We start from the raw sequence: 25,302 nt of genomic DNA, 5'->3' as shown, positions 1-25,302 counted from the left end.
GATTTCATCGGACCTGCAGCTAACCAATCCGGAGCAGACCAGAGTCAACCGATGGGCGTCACACAGGTTAGGCCCCTCCCCCACTGATGCTACTGGCTTGTTTTGGTCACATAACCAACCTCTGCATTTGGTAAGTCACTAGTTACACTTATTCCTTCATCATGGTGTTCTCTTTTAAACAGCGTTTTAGATTTGGGGGCTGAGCCAAATCTCTGTGTGTGTGTGTGTGTGTGTGTGTAAATGCACAAATAAGTGCACAAATGCAAGTGCACGCACACACATTAAGCAGTAAAGTGTCAATCCATCACACAATGTTTTGTCTAACACACAGAGATCAATGCAGTTTGTTTCAATCCCTTAAACATGAATTGATGAGGTGTGTGCGTGTGTGTGTGTGTGTGTGTGTGTTAGCTGAGACTGTCTGAGATGTGAAAATCAATCTACATTAACACACACACACACACACAAACGGTCTTGACTCTGCCGCCTGTAACTATGACAACAGTCATTATGGTTATAACATGACCACCTGATCCTACTTGTTAATATTCTTCCTTTCATCTTCACCACTTCCTGTCCCGTGTGTGTGTGTGTGTGTGTGTGTTACTCAGTAAGTGGTGTGTGTTTCTTTGCCGGGAGACGATCAGCCGCTTGCAGCAGATCAATGCAGGGAACATCTATAACTAGTCATTAGTGTGTGTGTGTGTGTGTGTGAGAGAGAGAGAGAGAGAGAGAATGGCAATGAAGGAGTGAAACAAGTAAGTAAAATATTGAAAAAAAAATTTTTAATTTTTATTTCTGCATTCCTTTAGAATTATGCCAAGGAACTTCCTGACAAGGCACTTCCTGACTAGCTTTGCATAGCGATGATGTCATCCTTGATGCGTGCATGTGAAGGAGCGTTATTGATTAGCGCCTCAGCTGTCCACTAAATGAATTAGATAAGTGAAGCGTGGGCGTATGTGGCCCCCAAGGGCTCAATGAAGGGGGGGGGGCGGTGCTCCTTGAAGGGGGCGGGGTCATCATTGTGAGCAGCAGTGGAAGAGCCTCCCCACACTGAAGAAGAGCAAGGAGAAGAACGCAGCACGGCATGGAGGGAAAGACACTTTTATTTTGAAATCTACTGCTCACATACCCGCCAACTAAAAAAAAAAAAAAAAAAAAGATGATATTCAACCTGATGAGGCTATGGATCCTGGGCATCGTTGCGGTCAAGGTAGTCCACGGAGCACGGGTGATGAGTGGTGAGTTCAAATTCTTTTGCTGGAATCAGGTCAAGAGGTCATGAACATGTCACATGTTCAATACTGCGGCATTTTTAATTTCATATATAGGATTCATGTGTAGGTCTAGAATACGTAGATCTATAATACACACACACACACTAGAAGAAGAGTGTGTGTTGTGGAGCAAAGTGATGACGCTGCAGCTAATCACTTAATGTGTGTGCTGCTGCAAGAAGATCTGCAGTCTCTCTTTTTTGCGCTGATGATGTCACTCGTATTATCATGATGTCATCGCTGAGGTCAGATGTCTTGTCCTACAGGTCAGACGGTATGTTTGGGCGAGGGCGTGCATCCCTGCTACAAGATGGCGTACTTCCATGACGTCTCGAGCCGCGTGGCCTTCAGGGAGGCCGAGCTGGCGTGTCACATGGACGGCGGCTCGCTGCTCAGCATCGAAAGTCCCTCCGAGCAGGAACACATCGAACACCTGCTGCAGGTAATATGGCCGTTCACTCTCACCTCCTCTTCTTCATCTTTCTCACCGTGCCACTCGCCTACAGGAGTTGCGCTCGGGAGCAGGGGGCGGAACTGGAATAGCAGATGGAGATTTTTGGATCGGTCTGACTCGGGTGGACGGTGAGGACCAGAAAACTCCCAATGGCGTCACTTCCTGTCCGCAGCTCTACAGGTGGACCGATGGCAGCATGGCATCTTTCAGGTAAGGACAAGAATAGCGGCACTACACAACTTTATGCTCAACTCATGTAATATTGTCCACATTTTTTCAATTATTATTGTTAATACAGCACTTTATATATTATATAGTATATATAATATTATTTTAGGGATTTTTCCTTGTATTTTATTTTTATATTTATTATTTATAATAATTGTATTATTATTATTATTAAATTTAGAATATTTTATATTATATATATATTTTTAAACATGTATTATGTAATGCCATCATAATATTATAGATGTCGTAAATGAATTTTCATAGTAAATTAAATCCATCAAATTCATAAAAAACCCTTTTTAAAAAAATCTGTATAATTTTCTAAATAATTGCCCTCATTTATTCTATATATTTAAATTTTTTGTAAAATAGTTTTAATAATTTTGTGTTCATAAAAAAATTATGGTGATACAGGAACTGGTATTTTGACGAGCCATCCTGTGGTGGAGAATCCTGTGTTGTCATGTACCACCAGCCGACAGCACTTCCTGGAGTGGGCGGGGCCTATCTCTACCAGTGGAATGATGACCGGTGCACCATGAAGCACAACTTCATCTGCAAATACCCACCAGGTACTTACCATCATCTTTTATTCAACTTTTACACATCTTTTATGTCTCAACCAATCACATTCACTTGTTGATGTCTGTCAGAGCGCCACCTTGGGGAGGAACATGGTAACACGGCTGAGGGGCAAGGCACCGGTAAGACAAATACTGAAGAGTATATTAAAATATTATAAGTAGAATAATACCTTATGTGTGTACAGAAGCAACACAGGGTAGTGGTGAGCTGCTTCCACCTCAGGTCACCTTGGCTGGAACTTCAGGTAAACACACCTGAGTTAGTGAGGAGGGTTTCCATGGCAACCACTCATCATGTTGTCTCTTAAAAGGCACATTGCTGCTCTACGTCATCATCCCCACCATTCCGCTTATGCTGCTCATCCTGGTGGCTGCTGGGAGTTGTTGTTTCCATGTGCTCAGCAGAAGGTGATTGATTGATTGATTGATTAATCACACGGTGTGTGTGTGTATGACTGTGACCATACTTTGGCTCCTCCCACAGCTCATCCCGCACCAAGGTGGCTGTGAGACAATCCAATCTGTGGATCTCCAAGACGCCCAAAGCTGACGTCATCGAGGCGTGACATCATCCGACTATCAATGCCGCCGCCGGACACGCTTTGAACCAATCAAGTGAATGGAGGTGGAGTCTGTGCTAATCAATCAAAACTAGTGACGAGTGAAGGTGACATTTTTTTATTTATTTATTTATTTGATCTTTATCGATCAGTAAGACAGCACATTAAGCTAACGTTTTATGTACGTCCTGACATTGTTATTGATCAGCAAGAGATAAGTGGTGTCTTCATTAAAACATTCAGTGCTTCAGCCAATCAGCTTCCTGAGTTTTCAACTGTTAGGTGAAAAAAAAAAATCTTTGGAATTCAAGCAAAAAGTTGCAACAACTTTAAGCGTCACTGAGTGTACAGGAAGTAATGGAGTTTAAGTCAGGGGGCGTAGCCACATCACTCGCTACGATCTCTTCCTGTTTGCAGCTAACAACAACATCCCCATCGAGGTCGTCAAACAGCACGGGCGTCTCTTCGTCTTCGTGCGGCTTCCCTACGCCATGCATCCGCTTCTTGTGCTGTTGCAGGTTGCCTTGGCGATTGAAACGCGCGTGGCAAATGTCGCAACCGAAGGGTCGCTCGCCCGTGTGGATGATGATATGCCGAGCCAGCTGCGACCGGCACTTCTTATCCTTGCCGCAGATATGACAGATGAACGTCTGTGGCGGGCGGGCGCCGTCATGGTGGACAACTCGTCGGTGTCTCTTGAGGTGGCTGAGGCGTCGGAAGCGTCGGGTGCACATGTCGCAGGCGTGGGGTCGCTCGTCGCTGTGCACGGCGGCGTGGTTGGCCAGCAGGGACTGGAACTTAAACACCTTGCTGCACATGGAACACGGGAATATTTTCGGCGTGCGCGGGCTCCGCTGGGCCACCGCCCTCGGTCCGACTTTCAGGTGCACACGTATGTGGTGCTGCTTTAGGCAGGCGGCACGCACAAACCGACGCAGACACAAGCCGCAGTGGAAGGGTTTGTCGCCCGTGTGGACACGAGCGTGGGTGGCGAGGAGCGCCTCGGTCTTGAACCGCCTGCCGCACACTTCGCAAGGCATCCCTTCCGCAGAAGCGCCATTCTCGCCGCCGTCGGGATGGAGGAGGAGCTTGTGGCGCTCCAGCTGGGACTGGCGACAGAACTTGCGTCCGCAGACATCACACAGGTGCGGCCGCTCGTCTGTATGCGTTTGCAGGTGAGCAGCCAGCTGCGACCGGAACTTGAACTCCTTGCCGCAGAAGTCGCAGAGCAGTGAGCCGGAGCGCCGCGTCTGCTCGCCGCTGTCCTCGTGCACCGTCTTCTTATGGTGCTCTAAGTCGTTGATGCGCATGTAGGCCTTGGGGCACAGGTCGCAGCTGTGAGGTTTGACCCCTAAGTGGATGACCTCGTGCGTCTTGAGCGCCGACCTGCAGCGGAACGTCTTTCCGCACACGTCGCACAGCCAAGTCTGCTTCGGACGATGCTTCTCCCGCCTGGCGACGCCGTCCGGGTGTACGTGACTGATATGATGTCGCAGATTATCACGGCGATTGAAGCGCAGCTCGCACAGGTGACACGCGAACGGTTTCTCGCCCGTGTGGATAAACGAATGTCGGGCCAGGCTGGACTTGTTCTTCATCACTTGTCCGCATACGTCGCACACGCTGCTTTCGTCCTCCAGCTTCACCACCGCCAACACGCCTGGCGAGAAGACGAGACACGACACGCCATTGGGGGGGCTGCAGCTGGAGTTCAAAGTTCAACACCACTTCCTCACCTGCCTCGGATGGCGTCTGCGTGGTTTCTTCCTCCGCTGCCATGTCACTAGATGAGACCTCGGTCGGCGTCAGTAGGTCTTCTCGCCACTTTGGAGGACGCCGTATCCTCTGCGGTCGCGTGCTGGACAGCTGCGGCGAGGTACAGGACGGGACGGGGAGCGATGGTGTCTGCGCTTTGATGCCATTTCGAATGACTTTACTCCTGCGCACTTCCCCGCCATTTTGTCTGTCAGATTGAAGCGCTGAACACTGAACCGGCACGCCAGATGTGCCTGCGAGCGAGGACGCAAGGATGTTTAAGAGGAAGTAAGTTGACGGATTTGAGTACCCGTGTGATGTGTCTCACCTGTGTGTCGCCAGCCGAGCTGCTGAGTCAGCAGGTCCACCTGGATGGCGACATCCCGACTCTCAACGGCATCGATCTGACAGGCAACCTCGCTGGTCCAGCCCACTTGAGGCTCCCACTGGCAGGCCACCTCCTTCCACCGCATCACCTCCTCGTCTCTCATGTGGAGGATGCCTCCTCCAGGAACAACAACAGCAGATACGAATACTCAACCTTAAAATATTTTATTTTGCTTTAACATGTTCTAAAACATACACTATACACAAAAGTATGTATTAATTTGTGTATGCAGGACACAGACAAACATTCAAGACACTTGAACGCATCATGACAATGTCCATAAACCACGTCACTTTGTATCACGTGACCCTAAATCGTTTTACTCTCACCGTATAAACTTAAAATGTGAATCGAGAGTTTGAAAACGTTGAAAAATCATAATAATACATTAATTTGTTTAGCGCTTTCATATCTAATCTAGTCAAAACCAAACCGTTACTTAGAAAACAACATAATGGCTACAAAGTAGTGTAAAACGTCACCTTTAAGCTAACTCCATGCTAACAGCAGCATCCGTTTGAAAGAAGAAAGCAATAATACGAAGATAAAAGACATATTTACCTCTTCAATAAGCAGCCGGACGACGTGCGACGGCAAAATATTAAAACTCTCAATATTAGAATCCCAAATAATTGAAAATATTGCCCCAAACTACGAAATCTTGCATAGAGGACACCAGGCCACACCGGAAGCGTTCTTCTTCTTCACTTTCCGGAAATTTTGTCTTTCAAGTTGGTACTTGCGCCCCCATGCGGATACAAACTGGATAACAATGGACAAAAAGAGAAAATGTACTTAACTTTATCGTATTTAAACTATAACTTTATTTAAATCCACATGCCACATTTGAATATGTGTACGACTTCTACGAGCTTCTTGACTACACACTTTTATTATATCTCCCTCTAGTGGTGAAAAAAAGAACTGCCGGTATTAGTCTACATGATAAGGTGTGACAACAGGAAGTTAAAGGTGCTCGTGTTGCATGATTGGCAGATGATGTGATCCACTTGGAGCTAACAGCTGGTCTCCCAGCATCAGCACGCGGAGCAGGAACAGTCCAGACTGCAGTCGTCATGACAACAGAAACGGTAGTCATAGTAACAGTAGTAGTCCCATATCTCCCCTCCGGTCCAAAGCTGCATCTTGCACTCCTGTCTGTCACTTGATGGTTGTGAACGCTACTTCCTGTCACGCAGTTTGTGGAGCAAACTCAGCAACTCTTTTTCTTCTGTGGATGTTTTTAAGCCGTGAGGACGTACTCGGAACTAACTAAGTGTGGGACCGATGAAGATGATGGCGAGCGGCGCAGAGAAGGAGCAAGAGGAGGAAGATAGGAGGAAGAGGAGGAGGCCGCTCAGACTCCTGGTGCCTGTGAGTGACACATGACAACTGTTTTAAAACTCCGCAAGGTTCCGAGTGGCTAGATGTTGACTCGGCTGTTTACTACACGGCATTCCCGGGAACTAAAGAGGCGTGGTCTTGTTAGATCGGATAGGTCACATGTCATATTTGGTGGGAAGCGCTGGTGTGTGTGTTCTTTTGGTGACAACATCAACATGCTGACTCCGTGAGAACAAACATGTCAGAGTTCAAAGGTCATACTTACCAGGTCGGAAATGGTAAACACCATCAGCACCTGTGCCACCATCAACAACATAATCTGCCCTCCATCTTGTCTGACAGGCGACTGTTTGTTGTGCAGTCAATGCGCTCTTATCTCATCTTTTTGACCCTGAAAGCGTCAAATATGTCAGGAGCCCTCCTCCGTACATGGTTGGGGTCGCTCACAGCCGGTTTTGACATCGCTGATGAACTTTTTTAACTTGAATGCGTACGCCGGACTTAAACAAAACACATGCAAACACACATTGTGGTAGCAGCTTGCGTGGGATTGGGTCTGGTGGACCAATCAGATGAAGATGGTGAGAGAGAAGTGAGAGTGAGATGAAGAGAGATGAACACTCGACAGCAGACTGACAACAAGAAGGTAACCTTTTTTTTTACATCATCAGTTAAGACTTTCGATTCCCTTTAGTTGACTTTCTAGGCTCTCATGGTATCTTCTCATATTGTGGTATCATTGACTATAGACTCATGTTATCATTAAATATCATTTAACAAGAAAACTACAAAAAATACCATAATTTTACAAAAAAAATTAAGTCAAAATATTTTTTAAAAAAAGTAGTAACCTATTGAGAAAAAGTGGTAATTTTCCGAGAATAATGAATTACCAAAAAAAATACACTAAAATATTAAATAAATACATAATTTATTTAAATATAATGAAAAACAAAGAATAAAATTCTAATTTTAACACCAGATGTGGAAAAATATATAATGTTATGACAATAAAGTCTAAAAATATTAAAAAGAAAATATATTCCAGCGCGCAGGCCTCACAGTTAGGAGACCCGAGTTCGATTCCACATTCGGCGATCTCTGTGTGGAGTTTGCATGTTCTCCAAAAACATGCTAGGTTAATTAGCAACTCCAAATTGTCCATAGGTATGAATGTGAGTGTGAATGGTTGTTTGTCTATATGTGCCCTGTGATTGGCTGGCTGGCGACCAGTCCAGGGTGTACCCCGCCTCTCGCATGAAGACAGCTGGGATAGGCTCCAGCACCCCCTGTGTGACCTTTGTGAGGATAAGTGGTAGAAAATGAATGAATGAATGACCAAAAGACGGATGTCGCGGACTGACCCTGCCACAAAAACGTCCATTTTGTTGTCGTGATACACCAAGCACGCGTGACCTTTCACCTTTGGATGTTGACATGACACTCCTAAATTCCTTTGTAGGATCTCAGCGTGTTTGGAATGTCTTTCCTGGACGAGAGGGATAAAGTCCTGAAGGTAAAAGTACTTTTAACAATGATGTCATTAATTAGCTGGTCATGTGATCAGGTTGTGTCATGTCCTTTCGGCCTTCAGGGGGACCCCAGCCCCACCAGGAGCCTCTTCCATCGGGTTAGCAGACCCAGCAGTCCTCGCTCGGCTCCGGCAGCAAGCTCCGCCTCCAGGACGAGTCCCACCTCAGCGAAAAGCAGCTTCCCCTTCCAGGCTGCAGAGTCTCCGCCCAAACCTCTACGCAGGTGACCACATATGTGATTGACAGCTGACGGCATCATGAAATATCCTGAAAAATTATGTTTGTGTTAGGTTGAGCTTCAGTGGGATCTTCAGGTCAGCCTCCAGGGAATCAAACCAGCAAACATCTCCCTCCCCTATTAGTATGAAACTGTTCTCACGCAACAAGAGGAGCAAGGCTAGAGGTGTGTGTTTGAAGCCGATAGTCATGTGACCACTCACATTTATTTCCAATCTTTTCCTCCATCCATTCCCAACCAGCCTACACCATCTCCTCCCCGCCTCCTCCTCCTGCTCCGTCTCCCCCTGCTTTCCACCTGGAGACGTACCTGACGGAACCGAGGCGTCCGGAAACCAGGAGGCTGCGTTCCTTCTCTTCACCTCCTGACACCGGGAAACACTTCTCCTCCTCTTGTCGGCTGCCATCAACAGTTCAGGTGTGAAAGCTACACTTTAAAATGGCGAATTTGTGACATATACAGTAAGTCTGTCTCTTTTATTGTGAAAACCGGATATAACATATATGTTTGTTTACGCTCTTATTGCGAAACCCGGATGTAGTCAATGTTAGGTCGTATACCTTGACTCCACCTGACACGGAGCCACGATCTTTACCGACAAGTGACGAGGCGTTTAGCGGCATATCAGCTCCACTGAGCCGGGTGGAGAGTGAAGATGGAGCCGTGAGCTTTTTTTTTTAAACCGTCATTACATCTTTTAAAGCAAACGTTGACGTAAGAGGTCTGAAAAGAAGATACATAGAGAGAAAATGAACGACGACTGTGAGGTTGGTTGCTAGCTAACGTCACTTTATCAGTGATGACTCGCATGCTAAATAGTAGCATTCCTCTTATGTAATGCTATTATGATATTATTCATAAGAAGGAAATGTTGCCAGTATAACGTCACAGTGCATAAGATCGAGTTAAAAAAAAAAAAAAAGAGCAAGACTTGATTTAATCAGTGGATGCTGACATCCTAGCAGCACCGGAAGATCACAGCACTTCCCAAACATCCAATCTGCTAGCGCATCTGATGTTGTTCCTATTCTTTTCATAGCCAACAACTTATGTCGAATCAAAATGTAAACTAAAAATGTTAATACTCAAGCAGGTGGAGGTTTCCGGTGAGTCAGAGCGCCGCCCTCCAGATGGCGACGATGGCGGTAAGATTGGTCATCGAATATGTAGCTAATTTATCAACATGTCTATGAAAGCGTGCGTGTGTGTGTTCTCAGCGTGTGCCGACTCCGAGAGGGACATCTATATGCGCTTCATGAAGTGTCACAAGTGTTATGACATCATACCCACCAGCTCCAAACTGGTCGTCTTTGACACCACGCTACAGGTGACACCTGCCACTCACGTTGACACCAGACTGACTTAACAGGTTGGTGACGCGTGACAGACCTGTCACTGATACATGACTGACACTTGGGGGACACTTGACAGGTACATGACTGACACGTAACTGATGGATGACTGACATGTGATTGGCAGATGAGTGACACTTGACAGGTACATGACTGACACATAACTGACCGATGACTGATGGATGACTGACACATGATTGGCAGATGAGTGACACTTGACAGGTACATGACTGACACATAACTGACCAATGGCTGACACACGATTGGCGGATGAGTGACACTTGACTGACTTGTAACTGGCGGATGACTGACACGTGATTGGCGGATGAGTGACACTTGACAGGTGCATGACTGACACGTAACTGATGGATTACTGATGGATGACTGACACGTGATTGACGGATGAGTGACACTTGACAGGTACATGACTGACACGTAACTGATGGATGACTGACACGTGATTGACGGATGAGTGACACTTGACAGGTACATGACTGACACGTAACTGATGGATGACTGACACGTGATTGACGGATGAGTGACACTTGACAGGTACATGACTGACACGTAACTGATGGATGACTGACACATGATTGACAGATGAGTGACATTTGACAGGTACATGACTGACACGTAACTGACTGATGACTGACATGTGATTGGCGGATGAGTGACACTTGACCGGTACATGACTGACAGGTCACTGATGGATGACTGACACATGCTTGGCGGATGAGTGACACTTGACAGGCACATAACTGGCTGATGACTGACAGGTCACTGATGGATGACTGACATGTGATTGGCGGATGAGTGACACTTGACAGGTACATGTCTGACACGTAACTGACCGATGACTGACAGGTCACTGATGGATGACTGACATGTGATTGGCGGATGAGTGACACTTGACAGGTACATGACTGACACGTAATTGACTGATGACTGACATGTGATTGACGGATGAGTGACACATGATTGCGAATGAGTGACACTTGACTGGTTCATGACTGACAGGTAACTGATGGATGACTGACATGTGATTGGCAGATGAATGACACTTGACTGGTACATGACTGACACGTAACTGACTGATGACTGTAAGTGATTGGCAGATGAGTGACATTTGACAGGTACATGACTGACAGGTCACTGATGGATGACTGATGTGTGATTGACAGATGAGTGACACTTGACAGGTACATGACTGACACGTAACTGACTGATGACTGTAAGTGATTGGCAGATGAATGACATTTGACAGGTACATGACTGACAGGTCACTGATCGATGACTGACATGTGATTGGCAGATGAGTGACACTTGACAGGTACATGACTGACAAGTCACTGATGGATGACTGACACGTGATTGGCTCATGAATGACACTTGACTGACAGCTGTATCCACGTTTGTGTTGTAGGTGAAGAAAGCCTTCTTCGCTCTGGTAGCGAATGGAGTGCGAGCTGCTCCTTTGTGGGAAACCAAGAAGCAAAGTTTTGTTGGTAAGCACACACACACACACATACACACACATTGTGTCAACACACAGTGTTGTTGTCTTTTTCAGGAATGTTGACGATCACAGACTTCATCAACATCCTCACCAGATACTACAAGTCCCCTATGGTAACACACACACACACACACACACACATGACTGCAACAACTAATGAGTGTGTTTTATTTCAGGTTCAGATTTACGAGCTAGAAGAACACAAGATAGAGACCTGGAGAGGTTGGTGTCTTTATCTAGTATTTCTATTTCTATGTGTAGAATGCTGACTTTGGTCCATGTTAATAGAACTTTACCTTCAAGAGACCTTCAAACCTCTGGTCCATATTTCACCTGATGCCAGGTAGCCCTATATCTGTGTGTGTGTGTGTGAAGGACATCTTCATAAGTGTTGTTCTTCAGTATTTTCGAAGCAGTGTCATCGTTAATCCGCAACAAGATACATCGTCTTCCCGTCATCGATCCTCTGAGCGGCAACGCGCTCTACATCCTGACCCATAAGAGGATCCTCAAGTTCCTGCAGCTTTTTGTGAGTATTGCACCTGTCTTACCAGCAGAGGGCAGCAATGTATTCTACTCATGTTTTCTTTTTAATAACATAAATACGCCCCCCGGTTGAGTGGTTAGCACGCAGACCTCACAGCTAGGAGGACCAGGGTTCGATTCCACCCTCGGCCATCTCTGTGTGGAGTTTGCATGTTCTCCCCGTGCATGCGTGGGTTTTCTCCGGGTACTCCGGTTTCCTCCCACATTCCAAAAACATGCTAGGTTAATTAGCGACTCCAAATTTGTCCATAGGTATGAATGTGAGTGTGAATGGTTGTTTGTCTATATGTGCCCTGTGATTGGCTGGCTGGCGACCAGTTCAGGGTGTAACCTGCCTCTCGCCCGAAGACAGCTGGGATAGGCTCTCTCCCACATTCCAAAAACATGCTAGGTTAATTAGCGATTCCAAATTGTCCATAGGTATGAATGTGAGTGTGAATGGTTGTTTGTCTATATGTGCCCTGTGATTAGCTGGCGACCAATCCAGGGTGTACCCTGCCTCTCGCCCAAAGACAGCTGGGATAGGCTCCCTCCCACATTCCAAAAACATGCTAGGTTAATTAGCGACTCCAAATTGTCCATAGGTATGAATGTGAGTGTGAATGGTTGTTTGTCTATATGTGCCCTGTGATTGGCTGGCGACCAGTCCAGGGTGTACCCCGCCTCTCGCCCGAAGACAGCTGGGATAGGCTCTCTCCCACATTCCAAAAACATGCTAGGTTAATTAGCGACTCCAAATTGTCCATAGGTGTGAATGTGAGTGTGAATGGTTGTTTGTCTACAGTCCAGGGTGTACCCCGCCTCTCGCCCGAAGATAGCTGGGATAGGCTCCAGCATCCCCCGCAACCCTTGTGAGGAAAAAGTGGTAGAAAATGAATGAATGAATGAAAATACGCCCCCTGCTGGTCAGGTGTGTGAGATGCCCATGCCCGGCTTCATGAAGAAGACATTGGAGGAACTTCACGTGGGAACTTACGACAATATCGCCTTCATTCACCCGGACACGCCCCTTATCACCGCACTCTCCGTCTTCACGCATCGCCGAGTCTCCGCCCTACCCGTTGTCAATCACCATGGTAACCACCAAACTGATATCTCATGCTTTTTGTGTCCTTCTACACCCTAATTTCATATTTTGTGTATACGCAGGTCAAGTAGTGGACATCTACTCCAAGTTTGACGTCATTGTGAGTAAAGTGTTATGATGCTGGCGAAGACAAGACGCCATTGGCTAACTTTTTTTTTTTTCTCAGAATCTAGCCGCCGAGAAGACGTACAACGACCTGGACGTGACGGTGACGCAGGCGTTGAGACACAGGTCGCAGTACTTTGAAGGCGTCATGAAGTGCAACAAGATGGAGACGCTGGAGACCATCGTGGACCGTATCGTAAAAGCCGAGGTGACTTCGCCTTCGAATGTTTGTGCTTCAGAAACAGGAAGTAGACTCACGCTAAGCGTTCACTTCCGTGTTCAGGTTCACAGGCTGGTCGTCGTCGATGAAGAATCTCGAATTGTCGGCATTGTGTCATTATCGGACATCCTTCAAGCGCTCATTCTAACTCCTGCTGGTGAACACATCCTCTTAACATGTCTCCTTTATGTTGTGTGTTGTCATGGTGATGATGTTTGTTGTGTTCAGGTGTGCTCAGGAACGAGGACGCTTTCCCGTCTCACACTGCTTTGGATTCCACAAACCAGGACCAGGACCTTGAGGAAGACCAGACTGACTACAGGGACAAAAATGCTAACTGCCAGCAGGGGGAGACAGAGGGCGAGGAGGAGATGACAGACGGAGGAGATCAAGGGGAGGCGGTGACAGAGAAAGAATTGAGTGTAGAGGAGGTGACGGAGGTAGTTGAAGATGTAAAGGGTGAGGAGTTGACAGAAGAGGGAGGAGAAGAAGAGGTCATAGAAGAAGAAGAAGGGCACGGAGTGATGCCGGAGGAGGAGACGGGAGAAGGAAAAGGAGGGAGTGATGAGGAGGTAACGGAAGAAGTGGGAGACAAAGGTGAGGAGGTGACTGAGGCAGGGAATGCGAGGATAGTGGAGAAAGTGGAGGAGGGAGGAGAGGAAATGACGGAGGAGACTGACGACTTGACAGAGGATGTGACACAAGAAGGAAGGAGGGGGGAGGAGGAGTCGGAGGAGGTAACAGAGGGAGGAGAGGAAGAGAAGCAGGATGAGGTAGCTCATGGGGAGGAAGTGACGCAAGAAGGAGACGATGAGGTGACGGAGGGAGTAGAAGAAGAGGAAGATAAGGGGGAGGAGTTGTGACATCATCAGTTGAGGTGAACTTTGAGTGACAGATGATTGACCCGCCCTCTGGGAATGTTGTCTCACTAAGCATTAATGACAACAGGCAGCTGTTTTTAAAGAACAACATAGCATAGCAGCTAATTAGTCTGGCGTATATGTATATTTATAAATCATACACAAAATATTTTAATATATTAAATCATATATAACTTTATTGCTATGGAACACGTGCACAATCAGGAAGTTAGCGGTTTGATGTTAAGTCAGTGATGAACGATGATGTCTTTTATGATGTTTCTATTCGTATTAATCTAGATTTTATTCTCTTGGCTATCCTTGTCGTGCACATTCACTTCTCGAAAGCTGCTGGCGGCCCTTTTTTTTACCCACAATGCAACTGAAATGCGAAGAACACAACCATTAAATATCACAACAATTTATTATTCACTTATATCCACATACAAAAATCTAAATAATTCATTTCCCTTGTTCCATTTTTGTGTGTGACAAAACTACATTCATGTTGGCACTGAGTAGAGGAAGAGAAGTACGCACACGCACACACACATTCACACTTTAATACAATACGAAGTTTTTTTTTGTTTCATCTCTAAAAAGTACAATTTAAAAATATGTAATAACTCCTACTTTCCACATGAATCATCTACGTCACAGTCCATCAGTTCACAAACATCCACTTTACAACAGGAAGTGCACATTGTTGAACGTTCCATTATAACAGTAATATATTCTGGAGTTTTTGAGCGCCAAGATGGCGGCCGTCTGCATGCCGTAGTCATCAGCGCTGCAGGAAGCCCCTATGTGATGAGGTGCACTTGTATGCGTCAAGATCAGTATTGTTTTTGCCGTCACTGCCTAACTGCTAACAAAGCTACATGCTACATGACAGTGGAGGGGGAACGCTTCATCAAACATTAGCAGCACACGTAGTTTTTATGAGGTCACAACCTGGTAAATAACCTGTTTGTGTGTCATTTTACTAAAAAAAAAAAAAAAAATTATTATTGCAGATTTTGTGATGTTTTGATCAGGACGACACACAAGGAGCAGGAGAGGAGCATGAAGAGGGATTATAACTTTTTACAGTGTGGATCACTTTTCAATTAAAACAAAAATAAATAACACGTACAAAATTCATCTGAGGTATTTCTGCTGTACTGAGGTTCACATTGTTGTGTTTTAATAAATGCACATTAAAAAGGAACACGGTCCAGTATTTATCTCGGAATCTTCAAAGAGTTGGCCTGGTTCTGTGGGAGCAGACCCTTTTAAGTGTTAAACATGAGGAAACGAGGTAGACATAAAGTGGTCAGGTGACTGATGACCTTTAACCTTTCACCCTGACTGATGAGTTGTCAAAAGAAGGAACAACACAATGGCAGTGTGTGTGTGTGTGTGTATATTATATATATATGTATATATATATAGAAAAAACAGCCAGTAGGCTTTAAGCACCCTCAGATAAGTCCCGCCCTCCTATTTCACAGTCTGGTAGCCCCGCCTTCCACACCGAGTTTACCTGAGAAGTTTTGTCGCTGTCAGCCAATCAATCGTTATGTATGTAGCATGACCCCGCCCACTTCAGACTTTTACAACCAGTCAAAATGGACCTTTCACGAAGCCACATTTTCCCTGTCCAATCCCAGACGAGCACCAAATAGGCTGTTCCGGCGGCGCTTGATTTAATTTAATGGACGGTGTTACAGGTTTGTATATATATTTTTTGCTATTTTGCTGTCAGTGAAATCCCACCAAAATCAACATTCCAAGGTAAGAAATGTAATTACTATCCCGAAAACAGTAAAGAGTAAAGTTGTGGAGCTAACTGGAGTAAAACTAGCTAGTATGTTATGTGTTAGCTAGTTAGCTAACGTTTGCTAGCTTTACAACTGAATGTCGTGTCTCATATATAGTAGGTATATTTAACTTTTTTAAAGTAAATGGAGACTTGCCAAGCTAAGCTTTAACGTTGTTCTTTGACTCCTTTTGTGTGTTAGTTTACATTTGTTTTGGCATTTTTATCGCTTGTGCATTACTTCCGGGTGTCAACTGACGAATCACGAGTAAAGATGTGGAGCTAACTGGAGTAAAACTAGCTAGTACATATTGTTATGTGTTAGCTAGTTGGCTAACGTTAGCTAGCTTTGTACAACTGAATGTCCTGTCTCATATATAGTAGGTATATTTAACTCTTTTTTTTTTAAAGTAAATTGAGCCTTGCCAAGCTTTAACGTTGTTCTCTGATTCCTTTGTGTGTTAGTTTACATTTGTTTTGGCATCTTTATCTCGTGCGTTACTTCCGGGTGTCAACTGACGAATCACGAGTAAAGATGTGAAGCTAAGTGGAGTAAAACTAGCTAGTACATATTGTTATGTGTTAGCTAGTTGGCTAACTTTTTTACAACTGAATGTCGTGTCTCATATATAGTAGGTTATATTTTTTTAAGTAAATGGAGACTTGCCAAGCTTTAACGTTGTTCTCTGATTCCTTTGTGTGTTAGTTTACATTTGATTTGGCATCTTTATCTCTTGTGCATTACTTCCTGGTGTCATCTGAAGAGCCTAACAACTGTAACTGCGGGGCGGGGCTTGGCGAAAGGTAAATGCAGCATCACTGTGACATCACTTCCTGTTTAAGAGTTAGAACTGTCACTCTGAGGTGTTGCTGGTGCTGGTTGCTAGGCAACGAGGCTGCATGTAGACACCCACGTCAGAGACAGGAGAAAAAAAAAAAGAAAACGCTGAGGTACCTGGAGATCATTCACTGAGTCGGACCTGAACAGGTGTATGTGTGTCTAGTGTTGCTGCTCACATGGTGGACTCTTTGGCCGGGAGGTCCATATTGGTTACCATTGCAACTGGAGGGACAGACGACGACAACGAGGAGGAGGATGAGGTGGGTGGGGCTACGGCGCAAGTGAGACGACTCACTTGACCCATGCGTTCGTGGACGCAGCCGGCCGATAGTCGGGCCTCAGCGTCGTGGTCCCAACATTCCGACACTGTCTCGCACACATGGTAGAGACCCTGAAATGGGCGGAGTTAACAAATGTATTAGTGGAGGTAGTGAGGTGGTACTTCGTCTGTGGTGATACTTTTCATGAATACTCACATTGTGTTTCAGCCAAACGTCTTTGAAGGCCGGCCTCAGCTTCTTGTGGACGACAACTTCCTGAAGGTCCTCCAGTGACGGATGCTGACCCACTTCCTCCTCAAACGGCAGCAGGTACTCGCCTGCTGGGCCTAACAAACACACTTTAATGAGACTTGCTTTTCATTGAATGCATTTTGTGGGCGGAGCTTACCATCGGCGGCTTTGCAGCGTGTCAGGAGCTCCCACAGGACTAGACCCAAAGCGTACATGTCGATCCTTAGAAAGGCGTCCCGCTGGAAGTTGATGGCGCCTTCTAGAACCTCAGGAGCCATGTAGCGCCATGTCCCCACCTGTGCACATGCACACATTTTAGTGAGGAGCTCCTCTTCCTGTTTGACGGCGGGCGTCTCACCTGTCCGTGCGTCTCTCCGGGCGGCGTTCCTGACTCAAAGGGCACGGCGAGGCCGAAATCTCCGATGACGGCGGTGAGGTCTGAACGCAACAGGATGTTCTTGCTCTTGAAGTCCCTGATGCACATTCAGACAAAAGTCAAAGGTCATGCATGCCAGGATGGTTTGGAGCAAAGGTGATGGGGGCACACCTGTGGGCGATGGCGGGTTTGGCTCCTTCGCCTTTGATTCGAGGTACATCTTCGTGCAGGTACGCCAGACCGCACGCCATCGACCCCCCGATGTGACACAACTCCAACCAACTGATGACGTTCGCCTTCAGGAAATCGCACAACGAACCCTGCGGGACATTTGCCAACGCCTGTCAGTGCCTTTTGTTACAACTTTGTCACCTGTTCTCCACGCCAACCCGCCCACCCTCACCCGCTCATGGAACTCTGTGATGAGCCACAGTTCCGCCTCCAGATGGCGCCCTCGCTGCTCGGCGCCGATGAACCTCAGAATGTTTTCATGCTTCATTCCTGCGGTGGTGAACACCTCTCGCTCATTCTGCCAGGACCTTTTGTTCTGTAAGATGACATCTAAGTATGAACCCGCATGTGACAAACCTGCACAACGCATGGCGTTCCACCTACCTGGATAGGGAACACCTTGACAGCCACAAAGTCGTTCATTATTTGGGCCTTCCAGACACAGCCAAAACGCCCCCTGGCTTTCACCTCAAGCAACTGCAGCGGCTTGAGCGCTGGCATGGGGGAGGCAGGCGGAGGAACCGGGTCCTGGAGGACAAACGCATGCTTTTATTTTGAAGAAGCTGCAACAACCACATTTTATGCTTGAATGTGTATGTACCTCTGTGATGTCCACGTGTCCATAAGGAGGTTTACGGTGGTGGTACATCCAAACGGTGGCGAGCAGAATGACTGACAGCATGGTGACGGGCAGCAGGCAGTAAAAGATGACTTGTAACACACCGATGCTTGGGACCGGAGCCTGGATGACTGACGCACACACATACGTACAACTGTATTGTACTGAGCTACGACACCCATACACGCAGGTACGTATGGCAACACACTCACGTGGGGCGGCGGCATCCGGCAGGTGTGTGAACTTGCGGTTACACATGTTTCCCTCACAGCAACAGAAGAAGACCTGAGGACTCTCCTCGGTGGACACGCACTCCTCACTGGACAAGAGTCACATCACGGCCACCATTAAGACACGCCCCGGAACGCTATTTTTAGCCACTCCCACAACATCCTGCCCTGTGCATTTTACCGGTCGTAGCAGTTGAAGTCGTCAAGCCAGCATCCTTTCTTCACCAGCTCAATGGCACCCGACTCGTTGGTCCAGGAGGCGTAACAGTGCGAGCGCTTGTCGACGTCGCCCTCGCAGCGCTCCACGCCGCTCTGGTTGGTCTGCTCCATCTCGTAGTTGACGTTGTAGTAGAGGCATTCTCTAGTGGGGGCGTGGCCAGCCGTAAGACCTGTGGGAGTCAATGCAACATGGCAATATTAAATCAAGTCAATAAAGTCAACATTTCTGTAGCAAGTCATCACCAATCAATCAAGGCCACTTGATCAATGGTCAATGTCATATTGTTACCGAGTCCCAAAAAGTTACAGGTCATGAAATCAAAACTAAGCCAAGTCAAAAGTTAAGAACAAGTCAAGTGAATGTATGTTTGTTGTTAGGTATTGCTAACAATGGCTAATGTTGTAATGAATTAGCTATTCATGTTTAATGTTGGCATTGAATTAACACTAGCTAACAACGTTTAATGTTAGCAGCAATGCTAACTAACAATGGTTAATGTTGGAATTAATGCTAGCTATTAATGTTTGTAATGTTAATGAATTAATGCTAGCTAACACTTCATGTTAGAAGTAATGCTAGCTATTAATGTTTAATGTCGGAATTCATGCGAGCTAACAATAGCAATAGCTAACGACATTGAAGTTTATGCTAGCAAACAACTTTTCATGTCGAAATTGCCAATGAACGCTAGACAAGTTTCCCACGACCTTTGACCCCCGCACAGGCGACACGGCTGAGCGGACGGGATCGCCACGGCGACAGCTGCCGTCTCGCCACCACAATGACATCACACATCTGCACTGTGTGAACGTGGGCGACCTCTGACCCGTGCCATGGAGCAACATGCAAATGAGCAACTTTATCATGCAAAGCAGCCGCACATCGCAAAGGTCATAGGTCACAGGCAGGCACGTCTTAAGTATGTGTGCATACATTAGGCAGGTCATAGGTCAACGTGAAATGCAAAGACATGTGATGAGTTTGTAGAGGAACCCTCTGGAACACATGAATGAGCCCACGCCCCCCCACCCCACCCACCCCTCCACGTCCAACACTCCACACCACATTGTGTGCAAAAAAAAAAAACACCCCCGCCCCCCTTAAACAACTCCATCTGTCACATCTACACAAACTTGTTGTTGTAGCACATAGCTAACCAGCTAGCATCATCGATCACATCAACTACTGATCACTTCCGGTGCACGTGTGGATTATTACATAGGGATTATTGGTGTTCTCCCAGGCACGTGCAGACAATGGCTCCTGAGGAATAGTGCTGGTGGTTCTGATGGTGGTTCAATACGAGCCACACACACACACACACCCAAAAGATTCCCTCTGCTTCCCAAACCTTTGTTCAACATTCTGCACACACATACATATGCACATACACATTCACGCACACAAACGGAACCACGAGAACAATGAGCATAACCCGTGATGTACCAACCTGCACTCAAAGTTCCCATCAGGAGAATCATCAAAGCTCGGTTCCGCCGCCTCATCTTCCTCTCCACCACTGGAACACACTTCCAGACGCGCGCGTGTGTGTGTATGCGTGTTTGTGTGTGTGTGTGTGTGTGTGCACGCGCGTATCCTAGTCTGCTCCTTCTGCAGACCCTCACGCGTTACGGGAGGCAAGTTCTCGCCCTTTGGGGGTCCATCCGGTTCCTTCGGTTCCGGTCCGGACTGGACTGGAGGCCTTGACTGCACCCCTCACGGCCCACCAGCCCGCACGCTCCCTCTTCGAGTGTTACGCGCTCAGTGGCCAGGGTTGCTGGGGACAAACGGACCGGAAGTTAGTCAAGCTCAACGACAGTGCATACGGTTACTTCCGTTTTCAAAGTAAAGCTCACAGTCACCTTACTTGACGTTCAATGAGAGTACAAGTAAGGCTAAATGTTTATTAGCATGTTGACAGCTGAGCGGGACAAGCGTTTCCAATGCTAAATGTTAATTAAAAAAAGTGTGGCTATTGCTGAATGTTTTTAGCATGCTCAAATTTTAATAGCACGTGCACTCACATGTGAACATGATAGTAAACATTTAGCATTAGCCTAATTTGTTTATGTGTTCATAAGCATTTTGAACATGCTAATAATCGTTATGTTTCACTCCATATTGGTATGCTAACAAGCAAGACTATTGCTAAATGTTTATCAGAGAATAGCACAATTGTACTTTTGTAGGTGTGAACATGATAGTAAACATTTAGCATTAGCTTCATTTGTTTATATGTTCATAAACATTTTGAACATGCTAATAATCGTCATGTTTCACTCCTTATTGGTATGCTAACAAGCGAGACTATTGCTAAATGTTTATCAGAGAATAGCACAATTGTACTTTTGTGGAAACTAAGTGGTTTAGTATGTAAAAATCAACCTTATTGAGAACCTTTGCAGGAAGTCGTTCCCTCCTTTCGCTAATTTCCATCTGGAATTCCCAGGTAACCCGGTGTGCGGAATTGCAAGTGTCGGATTAGAGTGTGGGGTAATAATTATACATGTAATTTGTTTGCTTGTTTTTTTCTCATTTCTTTTGGGATCTAATTATCTCTTAAGAAGCAGCGTAAGCAGTTGCACATGCACATCCATGTCAGCGGAATGCTACAACATCAAAGCAGCACACACACACACACACACACACACAGCGGTCAGATAGGGACAATGGCAGCCCCTCCCATTTTGTGTTCATGCTATACATCACACATGTGGATTAGTCTCTGCAGTGCATGTCTCCTCATGTGAACCCTCTTCATTCTGCCGCATTACACACACACACACACACACACACTGCGGCTATTGCTGAGCAGATAAGTAAATGATCACAAATGGAGGTAAACCTTTGCACATGAAAAGGGAGGAGGCCTTATGTGCTTGAGAGGCCAAGATGACCATTTGCACTTAGAGAAAATCCTCGATTTCGACATTGAATCACACCTTAGGGCAGCCGCTTTGCAAATACGCGATTATTTCTGTTGTGTTTTGAGCATCCTTCACACGACGAGGCTGTGGTTTGGCAGTTCCAGCTGTTTGCAATGACGGTTCTGTTTCATGCCGTTGCTTTGGCGCCCCCTGCAGGCTTTTCAAAGGGTGACTTCTGACTGCGATGTATCAGTCACTCCAACAGGTGGCGGTGTTGGCGGTAAGACACCCAGACACACGAAGAAGTCCCGTCTCCAACAACTCATGGTACTTATGCTAAACTCACAACAATGTCTTGGGTTAAATTTGCGTCTAAAATCGAGGACGACGTTTTTGACGAAACCGCGGACGAACTTGAAGTTTCGAGTAAAGAATGGGAGTCCAGTATGAAGAAAAGAATCAGGGTAAGAAGCTATAATTACGTTCACTCTGCTAGCATCGCTTCGCTAGCATTGCTAACGTAGCATCCCTCTTGTAAACAGTAGATGTAGTTTGACTATTATTTATACACATATTTAATATTTATGTGTTGTATTTGTTTTTTGACGTGGTTTTGCTGCCGGTTAGGATGGTTATGTGGACGGTGCTGACGCCGGGGAAGATGCTTCACTGTCGGTGGGCTTCAGAGAAGGCTTCAGGGAAGGAGCGGCTAGGACTGTGGCTGTTGGTCGACTTCGAGGAATTATAAGGTAAATGTTATTTCAAAACATTATTGGCTAGCCCTCTAAGCCTCAAAAACATAGATAATTCTTTAGAGGAGTGGAGGCACGTACCAACTCTGAGAGGAGGGGGTAAGAGGTAGCATTTTCTGATTACATTACAATAAATACAAAATGGTGGCATCATACCTTGTGAAGGTAACTGAAATAAAAACAATACTGCACAAACATGATCACATTCGGACGGCATCTCACACACACACGTCACACATCACACACTTCTGTCTTGCATCACATCACAGTGCGATTGGAAGCTGGTACCAAATCCAGCATCCAGACCAGCTCGTCCCCGTCTCGATCAAAGACCTCCTGCAGCGTGTGTCAGAACACGAACGATCTATCGTAGAGCAAGTCAAGAAAGAAATGGAGATCTCGCATCCTAGCGTGGACGACGTGTCGGAGAACATGGAGGACCTGGAGGTGGTGCAGCAGGCGGGCCCAGCAGAGGGCTGCCGCAAGAGTGACTGCTGCAAGCGAACAGAACAAATGGACACAGAGTCTCATCTCAGGTCACAAACGTCTCATTCCGCGTGTAACGCAAACTCAACCGCTTGTGGAGACGGCTTCAGTGAGCTGCTGCAGCGATGCATGGATCTCGTTTTGCAGATGGGACTGCCTTTGGAGCTGATGGAGCACATAGAAGAACTGAAGAACCTTTAATTCTTCTTATGTACAGTAGTAAATATATTTTGGGCCCATATTAATATATTTAGCCACTTTTGTATGCAAATATTAAACTGTAAAGTGATTTATAAATCTTTTATAAAGAATATTAAAATCACACTGTTGCACAACACCTGAGTCTTGTGTCTGTGTAGTTCTTAGACCTACACAATTTACACAAAACTACACAATTTAACTGTAATTTCCGTCCACTGAAAGTATAAACTGTATAAAACTAGTCAAAGATCCTCAAAATGACAGGAGTGCTCTGCTGTTTTTTTTTTTAAAGACCAACTGCAAAAAAGCTAGTTAAACATCCTTTATATTTTTATGGAGGAACTTAACAAAGATCCTCTATATACAGAACTGCTGCTGTGTGGTTAATAATAATAATTTACACATTATTTTGAACATAAAATCCTATATTTAAACGCAATTTATTAGATGACATAAAAACATTACACTCATTAGGATGTAATCCTGCTTATGGCCACTGGGGGCGTATTGCATAGTATCTGCGCCTTACAGTGATGAACATTACACTCACCAGGATGTAATCCCTGCTACAGCCACTAGATGGCGTATTTTCACAGCTTTACTACGCATTGAGCAATGATGAAAAAAAACCACCAGGGTGTAATCCCTGTTACAGCCACTAGATGCCGTATTTTTACAGTTTTACTACGCATTGAGCAATGATAAACTATCGAGTGGCGTGACAAAACCCATCCACACATAACAGTACATAATAGCAACTTTATTAACACTGAAATATAAAAGAATATATATCTTCTTATTCTTTTAATCACTATCTTGGAGAAAAAAAGAAAACAATTTTGCAACCTTCTTGTTTTCTTTTGTTGTTGTGACAGAAAGAAACGAGTCAAAAAAGAGGAAGGCCACAGTGATGTGTTGCCATAGATTTCTGTGCACATACATAATAGTATAGCGAGGAGGAAGCCGTGCATGCTAGCACACACACATACATACACACACACACACCTTCACAGACTACATTCCTTTAAAACCCTTTGCTATAATGTCACAGACTGCTAAAGAAAACATCCCATCATTGACTTCCGTGGGCTCTTATTAGGTCCATTAAAGAGGGTGGGTGTTTAAAAAGTGCATTTTATTTTCAAAATAAACTTTTTTTTGTGTGTGTATGAAGAAAAAGTAGACAATTATAAAGTTTTTTTTTCATACTCCGTAGTTGTGCTCATGCGTTATGAGTTCATTGGGAGGCTGAGTAAAGGTGACATATATGTTATATATCTGTTATACCAGCAGAGGGCGCGCTCGCTGTCTCAGGAATCATCATTATGGAATGTACACCCGCTGTAATGCAACCTATGATGTGCTGCCCCCTGCTGGATTCCCTGCCTTATCAAACTGTACTTTCAATTATTGTGCTATAACAATGTCGCCGTTATTTGTGCTACAAGATGGAGTCCATTCTTGAATTTAGCAACTAACAAAATTTAATTAACGATAAAATGGCAATAAAAAATGTCATGGACCCGGAATCGGCTAAAATGTGCCTCTCTTGTAAAAGTGAGCATCTCACTCTCTCTCACACACACACACATGAACACACACACACACACACACACACACACACATAAACACACATGAACACACACACACACACACACATAAGAGTGTAGAGGCGAGAAGGCTGCGGCGTGGACACCGACCAACCGGCCTGCGGGGGTTCCGAGGTGCCTTCACGCCCACTTCACACCAGTACCGGTGAGAGTGCCGTCGTTGCCATGGCAACACAGCATCCACATCCGACAGTACTAGCGACACCAAATAGCATTAAAACCAAAAAAAAAAAAAAAGAGAGAGAGAGAAGGCGCGTTAGAAATAAAAGTAAACACAAGGTAAGGCGACATCATGTTGGGTGGGGTGGTTTGAAGTAGTGGAGTGGGGGGGTGGGGCATGAGTCCATGATGCTGCTGATGTCGGATCGACGTTGATCATTTGGCACAAACGTTTTGGCGAGGGCGTCCGCTCATTTGGACAGCTTCTTCTTTATGTGCTCCACTTCCATCTACGCCATCGGAGACAAAAAACATGGATGATGTCATCATAATTTATTATATTTG

General features: G+C 45.7%; 6 protein-coding genes across 9 annotated transcripts in view; 3 read left to right on the top strand and 3 right to left on the bottom strand.

Moving 5' to 3' along the window:
- Position 1: 1 nt before the first annotated feature.
- Positions 2 to 3,487, top strand: chodl (chondrolectin). 2 transcript variants are annotated; one of them, XM_058059726.1, is made up of 8 exons: positions 2 to 130; positions 1,547 to 1,722; positions 1,787 to 1,944; positions 2,380 to 2,537; positions 2,619 to 2,669; positions 2,735 to 2,794; positions 2,861 to 2,957; positions 3,034 to 3,487. In XM_058059726.1, exons 2-8 carry the CDS (start codon positions 1,591 to 1,593, stop codon positions 3,113 to 3,115), a joined length of 738 nt encoding a protein of 245 aa, XP_057915709.1. In that variant the 5' UTR covers positions 2 to 130; positions 1,547 to 1,590; the 3' UTR covers positions 3,116 to 3,487. The 2 variants fall into 2 exon arrangements, with proteins under 2 accessions (XP_057915709.1, XP_057915708.1); XM_058059725.1 differs by having other exon boundaries at positions 124 to 1,244.
- On the bottom strand, positions 3,198 to 6,666 carry LOC131108589 (zinc finger protein ZFP2-like). Of its 2 annotated transcripts, none has more exons than XM_058059690.1 (4): positions 5,814 to 6,666; positions 5,193 to 5,366; positions 4,846 to 5,118; positions 3,198 to 4,769 (listed from the first exon to the last, which is right to left on the bottom strand). In XM_058059690.1, the coding sequence occupies exons 2-4, from the start codon at positions 5,353 to 5,355 to the stop codon at positions 3,439 to 3,441; spliced, it is 1,767 nt and encodes a 588-aa protein (XP_057915673.1). In that variant the 5' UTR covers positions 5,356 to 5,366; positions 5,814 to 6,666; the 3' UTR covers positions 3,198 to 3,438. The 2 variants fall into 2 exon arrangements, with proteins under 2 accessions (XP_057915673.1, XP_057915672.1); XM_058059689.1 differs by having other exon boundaries at positions 5,193 to 5,369; positions 5,814 to 6,665.
- Positions 6,428 to 19,196, top strand: LOC131108584 (5'-AMP-activated protein kinase subunit gamma-2-like). Its single transcript, XM_058059668.1, has 18 exons — positions 6,428 to 6,626; positions 8,059 to 8,112; positions 8,191 to 8,351; positions 8,419 to 8,531; positions 8,608 to 8,783; positions 9,457 to 9,511; positions 9,584 to 9,693; positions 11,142 to 11,223; positions 11,289 to 11,347; positions 11,411 to 11,456; positions 11,523 to 11,577; positions 11,637 to 11,763; positions 12,691 to 12,856; positions 12,930 to 12,967; positions 13,034 to 13,180; positions 13,256 to 13,349; positions 13,421 to 18,622; positions 18,704 to 19,196. The coding sequence occupies exons 1-17, from the start codon at positions 6,540 to 6,542 to the stop codon at positions 14,053 to 14,055; spliced, it is 2,205 nt and encodes a 734-aa protein (XP_057915651.1). The 5' UTR covers positions 6,428 to 6,539; the 3' UTR covers positions 14,056 to 18,622; positions 18,704 to 19,196.
- On the bottom strand, positions 14,374 to 20,648 carry LOC131108591 (activin receptor type-2B-like). Its single transcript, XM_058059693.1, has 11 exons — positions 20,333 to 20,648; positions 18,844 to 19,051; positions 18,645 to 18,751; positions 18,415 to 18,563; positions 18,198 to 18,341; positions 17,986 to 18,129; positions 17,754 to 17,902; positions 17,565 to 17,679; positions 17,364 to 17,502; positions 17,171 to 17,301; positions 14,374 to 17,085 (listed from the first exon to the last, which is right to left on the bottom strand). Exons 1-11 carry the CDS (start codon positions 20,385 to 20,387, stop codon positions 16,867 to 16,869), a joined length of 1,560 nt encoding a protein of 519 aa, XP_057915676.1. The 5' UTR covers positions 20,388 to 20,648; the 3' UTR covers positions 14,374 to 16,866.
- Positions 20,649 to 22,004: 1,356 nt separating this feature from the next.
- otulina (OTU deubiquitinase with linear linkage specificity a) lies at positions 22,005 to 23,320 on the top strand. Its single transcript, XM_058059764.1, has 3 exons — positions 22,005 to 22,213; positions 22,377 to 22,498; positions 22,771 to 23,320. The coding sequence occupies exons 1-3, from the start codon at positions 22,100 to 22,102 to the stop codon at positions 23,186 to 23,188; spliced, it is 654 nt and encodes a 217-aa protein (XP_057915747.1). The 5' UTR covers positions 22,005 to 22,099; the 3' UTR covers positions 23,189 to 23,320.
- Positions 23,321 to 23,914: 594 nt separating this feature from the next.
- The window catches only part of sh3kbp1 (SH3-domain kinase binding protein 1), a 17,993-nt gene continuing 16,605 nt past the window's right edge, over positions 23,915 to 25,302 (bottom strand). Inside the window, exon 19 of one of the 2 annotated variants that reach the window (XM_058059762.1) lies at positions 23,915 to 25,247. In XM_058059762.1, the coding sequence (XP_057915745.1) occupies positions 25,209 to 25,247 (39 nt within the window). In that variant the 3' untranslated portion in view covers positions 23,915 to 25,208. The remainder of the gene's footprint in view (positions 25,248 to 25,302) is intronic. The other variant, XM_058059763.1, reaches the window with a different exon arrangement.

The sequence above is a fragment of the Doryrhamphus excisus genome, chromosome 21, assembly GCF_030265055.1.
Source record: "Doryrhamphus excisus isolate RoL2022-K1 chromosome 21, RoL_Dexc_1.0, whole genome shotgun sequence".
Lineage (NCBI taxonomy): Eukaryota > Metazoa > Chordata > Actinopteri > Syngnathiformes > Syngnathidae > Doryrhamphus > Doryrhamphus excisus.
This window is presented reverse-complemented; position numbering and strand designations above follow the sequence as displayed.

Coding starts and splice junctions, on each gene's coding strand:
- LOC131108584 (XM_058059668.1), top strand. CDS start 6,540: ATGAAGATGATGGCGAGCGGCGCAGAGAAGGAGCAAGAGGAGGAAGAT. Junction 6,627..8,058: donor CGCTCAGACTCCTGGTGCCT/GTGAGTGACACA, acceptor ATTCCTTTGTAG/GATCTCAGCGTGTTTGGAAT. Junction 8,532..8,607: donor CAAGAGGAGCAAGGCTAGAG/GTGTGTGTTTGA, acceptor ATTCCCAACCAG/CCTACACCATCTCCTCCCCG.
- otulina (XM_058059764.1), top strand. CDS start 22,100: ATGTCTTGGGTTAAATTTGCGTCTAAAATCGAGGACGACGTTTTTGAC. Junction 22,214..22,376: donor GTATGAAGAAAAGAATCAGG/GTAAGAAGCTAT, acceptor GCTGCCGGTTAG/GATGGTTATGTGGACGGTGC. Junction 22,499..22,770: donor CGACTTCGAGGAATTATAAG/GTAAATGTTATT, acceptor ATCACATCACAG/TGCGATTGGAAGCTGGTACC.
- LOC131108589 (XM_058059690.1), bottom strand. CDS start 5,355: ATGAGAGACGAGGAGGTGATGCGGTGGAAGGAGGTGGCCTGCCAGTGG. Junction 5,119..5,192: donor GCTCGGCTGGCGACACACAG/GTGAGACACATC, acceptor CCTCGCTCGCAG/GCACATCTGGCGTGCCGGTT. Junction 4,770..4,845: donor GCAGACGCCATCCGAGGCAG/GTGAGGAAGTGG, acceptor TCTTCTCGCCAG/GCGTGTTGGCGGTGGTGAAG.
- chodl (XM_058059725.1), top strand. CDS start 1,166: ATGATATTCAACCTGATGAGGCTATGGATCCTGGGCATCGTTGCGGTC. Junction 1,245..1,546: donor CGGAGCACGGGTGATGAGTG/GTGAGTTCAAAT, acceptor CTTGTCCTACAG/GTCAGACGGTATGTTTGGGC. Junction 2,958..3,033: donor TTCCATGTGCTCAGCAGAAG/GTGATTGATTGA, acceptor CTCCTCCCACAG/CTCATCCCGCACCAAGGTGG.
- LOC131108591 (XM_058059693.1), bottom strand. CDS start 20,387: ATGAGGCGGCGGAACCGAGCTTTGATGATTCTCCTGATGGGAACTTTG. Junction 17,680..17,753: donor AAACCCGCCATCGCCCACAG/GTGTGCCCCCAT, acceptor AATGTGCATCAG/GGACTTCAAGAGCAAGAACA. Junction 17,302..17,363: donor ACGCTGCAAAGCCGCCGATG/GTAAGCTCCGCC, acceptor TGTGTTTGTTAG/GCCCAGCAGGCGAGTACCTG.